Genomic DNA, 10517 nt, shown 5'->3' with positions numbered 1-10517 from the left:
TGCTCCTCCTCCATCGCAGGGTCAACTGAGGCTCCATTACTCCTGCCTGCCTCTTTAGCAGCTCGCTTACTGCTGGTTTGTCACCGAGTTTGTCATTGTTGTTGTTGTTGTTGTTGTTGTTGTTGTTGTTGTTGTTGTGGGAATCAGGGTTTTTTCTTGTGTGTATGTGTGCAGAGTGGCGGTCCTCGTTTGTGGCGCCGGTCCGGGGATCGAAAGGAAGTCGGGAGAGGGTGGGATCGATCGCCGCCTGCCGCCACCGCCGCCGCCGTCGTCAGCGCAGGGCAGAGGTCGCGAGGCTGCCAAGTGGAGCGGAAAAGACAGCGGGCCGATGGCGGCCAGGTAGATTTGGAAGGGGTCAGAGGTCGTCCCCATGGGAACGCATGGCCTCATTACATCACATGGCAATCCATTCATCATTCATATTTCACGCAGGAACGCCAACACAGCGCCTGAGGGATTGATTTTTCACTGTCAGCTGAAGAAAGGGGTGAAAGTGAAAAGAGAGAGAGAGGGAGAGAGAGAGAAAGAGAGAGAGGGAGAGAGCGAGAGGGAGAGGGAGAGAGAAAGAGAGATGGAAAGGCTGTTTGGAAATTCCCCAAGTCAATATGTGAATTCAGTGTCAATTGCTGTGAAGACACACACACACACACACACACACACACACACATTCACGCTTCATTAAAGAATGCTCACACGTGAAACCCTACATACAACTTCTTCCACCCGCCCACACACACATCCCCGATAAAGGTCCCACACTACAGCATCAGCGTTGCTGTGGCAATGGGTCCTGATGCTGCGGCGAAGCTCGCTCCCCTGCCGACGGCCAGGGCCATGCATCTTCATTAGTCTGCTCGTATCCTCAGAGGGGATTTCCCTTCTGAACGCGCCGCACATAGCCCCTTAGAGAGAGAGGGAGAGAGGGATGGAGAGAGAGAGAGAGAGAGAAAAAGAGAATGCACAAAGCCCCTTACAGAGAGAGAGAGAGAGAGAGGGACAGAGGGAGGGAGAGAGAGAGAGAGGGACAGAGGGAGGGAGAGAGAGAGAGAGAAAGAGGGACAGAGGGAAAGAGACAATGAGGGATAGAGAGGGAATGCACAAAGCTCCATAGAGAGAGGGACAGAATGAGGGAGAGAGAGATAGAAAGACAGAGAGAGAGGGGGAGAATGAGGGAGAGAGAGATAGAGAGAGATAAAATGAGGGAGAGTGAGGGAGAGAGAGAGAGAGACAGTGCGCCTCCACTGCTGATTAGAAGACATGTTTTTACAATGAGGTCTCAAGCTGATTTCAGCCTCCACTTTGTCTTAAGCCCATTACTGTACACTGGTATAGAGGCTGTGGTCACACATTAATATAATTGCATATGGACGTACACAAGACACAAAGAACACATGCTGTTGAAGAAAGAAGAAACGACTACATCCCATGTTGCTATTCTGACTTCTAGGATCCTCGAGAAAATAACAGAGGCTGTCTGTATACAAAAACTGACAAAGGGGCTACAGGGCTTAAATCATAGTCAGTCACACACACACACACACGCACACACACACACAAATAGCTACCGATGTAGAAGTCAACCAACCATATCAAATCAAGCACCTTTCAGCCAATAGTCAACCAACCACCACAAAACACATACACACTTGAAGCACTTCCAAGACTCGAAAACATGACACACACACACACGCACACACACACACACACACACACACACACACACACACACACCCTAAACACCTTCCAGTTCAGTAGTGTCTTGCCGTCCTGACATTTCAGGTGAGAGGGACAGAGACAAAAACTCAACAAACCTCCCACGCTGCCCTGCAAATTATTCATGCTAACATTTACTGGCCCCGATGTACCCTCCCACCCACGCACACACACTCACACACACACACACACACACACACACACACATGCAGACAGATGCACACACACATACACACACACACAGAGATAGACAGACAGACAGACAGGCATACACACACACACGACAGACACACACACATACAATAATTTAAGGATACACACACACACACACACATGTACAGACATGACACATAAGGACACACCAATACACACGCACACACACACACACAAATTTGCCAACTAGAATGCTTTGTGTTTCAGCAGGTGGCATCAGGGAAAGCTGGTGGGCACGGATCTCATTGCATAATCAGCGGCTGGTTAAGATACTCGGGCATGGTGCCAGGCTCTTTAGAACAATGCCCATCACGGAACTGGCACCTACCGTCCCTTCTGAAAAAAGCTGCGTGTCTGTGTTCTCATTAGGTAAAGGCTAGTCGTTAAATATTCAAACCCTGTAACTTTGCTCAGAGTTATATTTGAACATCTCACTGTGGCTGGCACAGACTTTCACAGCTTGTGACTGCTTGCCAGACAGGCTCTTCACATTAACTACAGTACATGTAGGTGATGGGAATCACAGTTTCGCCTCCTGATGTTTCTGACGTCTTTTTTTTTTCTCTCTTTTTATAATTCTGTATTCCAGCACATTGCAGAACGTCATGAATGTCGACAAAAGGAAACTATTTTTTAGTAGAATCAAGTTCATATGAAGTGGATACCATATTTTCAGAGAGAAAAAAACTGGGCTATAGTTTGAATGTCTATTTGTTGTGGTCCACACATGAATACTAAAGCACAAACATACACATACTGTACACACACACACACACACACAGGAAAAAACTAAATTACGTATTTTTTTTTCATTTTGAACATCTATACAGTATATTTTATCTATACTTTTCATACTGCATATATACTTAGTTTTACTACTCTTATAATGTTACCGTTAGCACACAGCACATGAAACTGTATACTGTACATATCTGTCTATGTTGTCCACACTGCATATCCATATTTATTCTGCTTTTATAAGGATACTGCTAATACACTGAACAAATGGACAACAGGCACATTTCACAAACCATTGTGGTTTAATTTAATCATTTAATAACATAATGAACATAATTTAAGTTATAAAAAACAAACAAAACAAAACAAATAACAAACACAAAAGGCAACACAGAGCAACTCTGCCTGTGATCTAGTATATGACAGAACAGAAGCAGTTCCAGAGCTAGACAGGACACCTCCACCGACTCCATGTTTACCGTCACCCCCCCACACACACGCACACACACACACACGCGCACGCACACGCACACGCACACGCACATGCACATGCACACGCACACGCACACACACACACACACATACGCGCACACACACACACACACACACACACACGCACACACGCACACACGCACACACACACATCTCTTTTTCTATATCACACTCACGCACACACATCCAGCCGAGCAGAGCTCTGAAGACTTCCTGGAAAACTGCCAGCCAATCACAGGCCTCTCCTGGGTCACATGCTCCGCTGGTCATCAGTGTCTGGCCTTCTTGATTGGCCGGGTGGAGGGCCTGAGGTCTGCGTGGCCGTGGGCGAAGGGGCACTGCTCGGTGGACAGCGGGCACCCGTGGGGGTGGTGGGCGTGGAACCAGCAGGCCCGGGTCTTCAGAGCGCCCCCTGGTGGAGGAGGCTTGCGCTTGCCGTCGCGCCGCCCCGCTACCCCACCACTCAGCACTGCCGTCCGCCAGTCACGGATGTACACTCTGCCCCCCTCCACTTGGGTACGGACATGAGAGGAGACACGTGAGACAGAGATGGAGAGATGGAGGAATGGTCATTGAAAAAGACAAAAAATGGGGGGAGTAAGAATAAAAAGGAAAGAGAGAAAGAGAGAGAGAAAGAGAAAGAGAGAGGTAATGGAAGAGTAGAGAAAAAGAGGGATTGAGAGAGAAGAAGAGGGGGAAAGAGAGAGAGAGGGGCGGTAATGGAAGAGAAGAGAAAAGGGGGATTGAGAGAGAAGGAGAGGGGGAAAGAGAGAGAGAGGGGGGATAATGGAAGAGAAGAGGAAAAGAGGGATTGAGAAAGAAGGAGAGGGGAAGAGAGAGAGGGGGGGTAATGGAAGAGAAGAGAAAAGAGGGATTGAGAGAGAAGGAGAGGGGGAAAGAGAGAGAGGGGGGGTAATAGAAGAGAAGAGGAAAGAGGGAGTAAGAGAGAAGGAGAGAAATGAAAGAGGGATGGAGGGAGAAATGGAAAAAGTGTGGGTGGATGAAAGGAGTCATCATCATTGACCCAAAAGAGTCAAATAAACAGCAGAGGGGAGAAGAGAGGAACAGGCACAGGGAGGAATGCAAACACAGAGAAGGAAAGCAGTCCATTGTGTACCACTCCCTATTTTTACCCATCATAGGCTAAATAAGCGTGTGTGTGTGTGTGTGTGTGTGTGTGTGTGTGTGTGTGTTTGTGAGTGTGTATGTGTGTGTGTGTGTGTATGCATGAATGTCTATGTGTGTGTGTGTGTGTGTGTGTGTGTGTGTGTGTATACACAGACTCCCAGGTGCATATGGAAAGGAGGTATGTGTGTGTGTGTGTGTGTGTGTGTGTGTGTGTGTGTGTGTGTGTGTGTGTGTCTGTATGCATGCATGTATATGTGTGTGTGTGTGTGTGTGTGTGTTTATACAGACTCCCAGGTGCGTATGGAAAGGAGGTGTGTGTGTGTGTGTGTGTGTGTGTGTGTGTGTGTGTGTGTGTGTGTGTGTGTGTGCGTATGGAAAGGAGGCCACCTACCTCTGAACACCTGGTGGTTGTTTTTCAGGAGCGTCTGCAGGCCGCCGCACTCCTTCTTCAGCCGGCCCAGCACAGACGCCTCCAGCAGCTCCGCCACCTCGCGCACCGACAGGCTACCTGAGGAACACAGCAGCGCACGCCATCGTCATCAACACTAGGAAAACCGCTAATCATCTCATAACTACTACAACTGCCTGAGCAGTAATATACAGATATAGACAGGCTACCTGAGGAACACAGCAGCGCACGCCATCGTCATCAACACTAGGAAAACCGCTAATCATCTCATAACTACTACAACTGCCTGAGCAGTAATATACAGATATAGACAGGCTACCTGAGGAACACAGCAGCGCACGCCATTGTCATCAACACTAGGAAAACCGCTAATCATCTCAGAACTACTACAACTGCCTAAGCAGTAGTATACAGAATCAGATACAGACAGACTACCTGAGGGACACAGCAGAGCACGCCATCGCCATCAACACCAGCGCCAATCATCTCATAACTACTGTACTACTACTGCCTAAGCAGTAATATACAGATATAGACAGGCTACCTGGGGGACACAGGAGCGCACGCCATCGTCATCAACACTAGGACTAGGAGCGCCAATCATCTCATAACTACTGTACTACAACTGCCTAAGCGGTAATATACAGATATAGACAGGCTACCTGAGGAACACATTAGTGGAAGCCTTGTTCATCAACACGAGGAAAACGGCTAATCTTCTCATAACTACTGCACTACAACTGCCTAAGCAGTAATATACAGCATCAGATACAGACAGGCTACCTGAGGGACACAGCAGCGCACGCCATCGTCATCAACACTAGGAAAACCGCTAATCATCTCATAACTACTGTACTACAACTGCCTAAGCAGTAGTAATATACAGATATAGACAGGCTACCTGAGGAACACAGGTGCGTACGCCATCTTCATCAACACAAGGACTAGGAGCGCCAATCATCTCAGAACCACTACAACTGTACTGCCTAAGCGGTAAAATACAGATATAGACAGGCTACCTGAGGAACATTCGCCATGTTTATCAACACTAGGACAAGGATAATCTCTAGGCCAATCATCTCAGAACTACTGTACTACAACTGCCTAAGCAGTAATATACAGATACAGATACACAGGCTACCTGAGGAACATTCGCCATGTTCATCAACACTAGGACTAGGAGGGTCAATCATCTCAGAACCTCTACTACTGCCTAAGCGGTAATATACAGGTACCTCGATATTCAACCAGCAGGACCAGCAGCAACACACATCTCATGTCCACATCCCAAAAGTGGCCATTTTGACCCTCAGACTTTAAACTCGATATTCAACCAGCAGGACCAGCAGGTCTACTGTGACTGTTATTCTCAGCTGCTGTGGAACATTTCTCAGGTCAGAAGTTAGAACTGAAATTCTCAAAACTGCCCGTTCAATCTTCACATCGTTCTATCATTAACACCACATCTCATGTTCACACCCCAAAAGTGTTCATTTTGAACTCAATGAAAACAAATATACAACCAGCAGAACCTTTTGTGTATTGTTTTCAGAACAAAGTCATTGTGCATGCAACTGGTCATATGGTCAAAAAGACCAGTTCAGTTTTAGCGTGATCACCAGTGCCATAGCTCACGTTCATTTTTTTCCCGTATGATTTATTAACAAACGTTTTTTTTACGAGTCTGGAACACATCCGTTCCATAAAGGCAATACAACACGTCCAATATAAATGCCACAATACAGGCAGCTACACAAAACCCCCCTTCCCCACTCTCATGTTAATTTAATGTCAATGTCAGAGTCAGAGAGAGAGAGAGAGAGAGAGAGAGAGAGAGAGAGAGACAGAGAGAGAGAGGGAAGGGGGAGAGAGAGAGGAATAGATTTTAAAACCATCAAAATCCAATTTCATCAAATCCACCCACATCACCAGCTAAACACAATCCTACCAAAGTCATTCATAGTACAGTAACTATAAAATAAATCATAATCATCAAAATAATCACTTAAAAATATACAGCGCATACACTCTGCATATAGTTTCAGAGTTCATCCTTTCATACCAAAGTAATTCATTGAAAAACAAGCATTGAAACACATGCAATTTTCTCCGCATGACTCGAATGAAAGCCAGGATGGAATAACATGGAACTACCCACCAGCACTCTAACACAAACACTCTGCTCAATGCTTGACTTGACAGAAACAAAGCCATGACCTCTGATACAATACTGCAAGAATGGTGTCATTATCAAAAACACACACACACACACACACACACACACACACACACACAAAAACACACACACACACACACACACACACACACACACACACACACACACACACACACACACACACACACACACACACACACACACTCTTCAGACAACAGCTGCATTTTCACATCACACTTTATGACACGCTGCAAAATATGGAGCACACTTGGTCCATATTTGGAATAATATCGTCCAGCTACATTCTTGTTGGCCAGGCCACAAACTGTAAATAACCAAGGCTAAGAAACAGGGAGGACAAAACAGCTGTATTTTCCTCTGTTCTCCTCCGACCACAGGCTTTCCTTATCACTATCTCTCTCTCTCTTTCTCTCTTCCTCTCTCTTCTGTTCTCCTCAGACCAGTCTTTCCTTATCTCTCTCTCTTTCCTGTTCTCCTCAGACCAGACTTTCCTTATCTCTCTCTCTCTCTCTCTCTCTCTCTCTCTCCTGTTCTCCTCAGACCACAGGCTTTCCTTCTCACTCTCTCTCCTCTGTTCTCCTCAGACCACAGGCTTTCCTTATCACTCTCTCTCTCTCTCTTCTGTTTTTCTCAGACTTTGAGCTTTTCCTGTCTCCCTGTACTCTTCTCCTCAGACCACCATCTTTTCCTGTCTTCACAGACTTCCTGTCTTCACAGGTCCCTCCTTATCTCCCTCTCCTGCTCCTCTGAGACGACTGAGATGTCTTTCCCTGTCTCTGTTCTCTTCAGCTGTGACTGTGGTCTTTGGTTCTCTCAGTTCTCAGTTATATTATCAGTGCTTTTATCTACCTTCCATCACCTCCTCTCTTACTTTCTCTCTCTCACTCTCCACTCATTCTTCTCATCTCTCTTTCACGCACTCACTCCATCTCTCCTTCTTACTTCATCCTTCTCCCTCCCTTCCCATATTTCTCTCTCTCCATCTTTCCTCCACACTCGTTCATTTCCTTTCCCTTCTTTCTCATCCCCCTTCTTTCTCTCTCTCCCTCTCTCCTGTTCTCTCTCTCTCCATCACTACAGGAGTACCTAGCTGTTTGAACTGCAGACATCCAGAGCTGGCGGAGCTCGCTTGAGTGCATTAACCTCGCTGTTTCCCAGAGGCCATTTCTCCGTCTGCAGGAATCACATTGCCTGCCAAATCTGCCCCTAACCCCCCCTTTGGGACCCCCCCCCCTCTCTCTCTCTCCCTCTCTCTCTCTCTCTCTCTCACACACACACACACACACACACACACACACACACACACACACACACACACACACACACACACACACACACACACACACACACACACACACACACACACACACACACACACACACACACACACACACACACACACACAGGGTCTCAGAAGTCATGTTCCGAAGCAAGCAGCCATCTCCAGCACCTGGGCTGACGTTTGTAAAAGTGGCACATTTGCCCTCGAAAGACTGAGGACCAAATAAAGCGGCCGCTGTTGGTTCGCTCAGCACAGCACAGCTCCGCTCCACTCCAGGGTGAGTCCTTCAGTAGCACCAAGCAGGCAGGCAGGCAGGTCCAACCCAGACTTGCAGTGGTCTCTGTGGACGCCTTATGCAATGCCGTGTGATTATTTATGCATTATTCACCCCCGATTTCAATTTGCCTTTGTTTTGTTTTGTTTTTTTTGTTTGCTTTGGTTCAAGTTGCAATCCCTTTTAATGCATTCTGATGAGGTACGGTTTGCGTCATTGATTTAAACGGCTGTTTATTTATTTGTTTTTTTTTGTTGTGTTGTGATGAGAGCCGCGCCGTCTCGTCCGTATCAGAAGAATAGGCTGGTGTGTGTGTGAGCAGGGGTGTGTGTGTGTGTGTGTGTGAGCAGAGGTGTGTGTTGCACAGCAGCCTAGAGGGCTGGGTGTCGTGCCTCTTGCTTACTGCAGCAGATCACCGTGGACACCAAACAGATTTTGGAAGGTGGTTATCTTTCTTCAATCTATACTCCACACACACACACGGACACACACACACAGACACACAGACACACAGACACACACACACACACACACACACACAGACACACAGAGGGCCGAATGGAGACACACAGCTCAAACATCTCCCATCTGGGAGGGCTGGGCAAGTCAATCCTGGGTAGGGTGCAGAACTCACTCTGGCTGATCGTTTCCCTGGCTGATGGTGGGAGTATCGTAATACCCGTAGTTTTATAAATAGAACGCTGAAGCGAGCGATCACTCTCCTCTCGTTGCCTGGCCCTGCCATCCCGGCTGGCTGGGGCTGATCGGAATCTTCAGGCCCTCCGACGTCGCCCTGTTGCCATAGCAACGCAGGCGAGCCGAGGGCCCTCCGTGCTCCGCAGGACCCGTCTCTCTCCCCCGGCACAGAGCTTGGGTCGTCGCCACGGCGACCGAGAGTGAGATCCTTACGCGGCCTCTCGAAAAGGTCGTGCCCTTTGACCCCGGTACTGCGTAGGTCAGAGCGGTCGGTCGATTGAGTCAAGTGGACTCGATTCCACACTGTCCACCAAGAGGAAGCAGCCACGAGCACATCACAAACCAATATGTGTGTGTGTGTGTGTGTGTGTGTGTGTGTGTGTGTGTGTGTATGTGTGTGTGTATGTCTATATGTATTGTTTGTGTGTATGTGTGTGTGTGTGTGTGTATGTGTGCACGCTTGTATGTGTATATGTATTGTTAGTGTGTGTGTGTGTGTGTGTGGGTGTGTGACTGTGGGTGTGTGTATTGTGTTTGCTTGTGTGTGCATATGTGTGTGTGTGTGTGTGTGTGTGTGTGTGTGTGTAGCAAGCACAGGCACAATGCCCTTAATAGTTAGCGGATGGCGCGGCGCGCTTCAGGCTCCTCGGTTCCTGTTCGTAAACAAGCTCCTCAAGCTCCTCATGGTTATTCCTGGAGTCCACCAGAAAAGGGTTCCGCAGCCCCACACACACAAACACACACACACACACACACACACACACACACACACACACACACACACACACACACACACACACACACACACACACACACACACACACACACACACACACACACACACACACACACACACACACACACACACACACACACACGCACACACACTCACACACACACACTCACACACACTCACACACACTCTCTGCTTTGTCTGCCTACTTTGTGAGGAACCTTTTCAGCTTTTCAGGAGGGTATAGTTGTTCAAAATGGGGCTATTTCTGTTTTAAATGGCTCTCCTTCTTTTCCTGTGAATGTTCATGCAAGGTTCTTGAGATTTTTCTGGGAAGAGATTTAGTCTCAAAAATAGACGACTAAAAAATAGTGGCAGTAATCTTACATTAGGCTAATTGTTTGAGGAAGGTTTGAGAAGAGGGGCAGCTATCGTATCTTGAATTTGTAACATATCATATTGATGACCACTCTAATCTTACAGCTAATGGACTGAACTGCCATTTACACTTTGTTATTTTCAACCGCACATCTCTCCTCCGTTAGGGCTTGATAATGGTCAAACTGTTCATTTGTTCAGTTATTTGTTTGTTTGTTTGCTTGTTTGTCTGAATCCCAACTCCAAAAAGGCTCCCAGAGAGAA

The 10517-nt window shown here is 47.3% G+C and overlaps 1 protein-coding gene across 2 annotated transcripts in view; it reads right to left on the bottom strand.

Annotated features, from left to right (window-relative positions):
• Window positions 1–2947: 2947 nt before the first annotated feature.
• trmt44 (tRNA methyltransferase 44 homolog) overlaps window positions 2948–10517 on the bottom strand; it is a 26709-nt gene continuing 19139 nt past the window's right edge. For both annotated transcript variants that reach the window (XM_062516932.1, XM_062516933.1), the window contains 2 exons: window positions 4676–4792; window positions 2948–3667 (listed from right to left, as the gene is read on the bottom strand). In XM_062516932.1, the coding sequence (XP_062372916.1) occupies window positions 3426–3667; window positions 4676–4792 (359 nt within the window). In that variant the 3' untranslated portion in view covers window positions 2948–3425. The remainder of the gene's footprint in view (window positions 3668–4675; window positions 4793–10517) is intronic.

Source organism: Sardina pilchardus, chromosome 16, assembly GCF_963854185.1.
Source record: "Sardina pilchardus chromosome 16, fSarPil1.1, whole genome shotgun sequence".
NCBI classification, from domain to species: Eukaryota; Metazoa; Chordata; class Actinopteri; order Clupeiformes; family Clupeidae; genus Sardina; species Sardina pilchardus.
The sequence above is the reverse complement of the archived record's forward strand: the minus strand, read 5'-3'. Positions and strand labels throughout refer to the sequence as shown.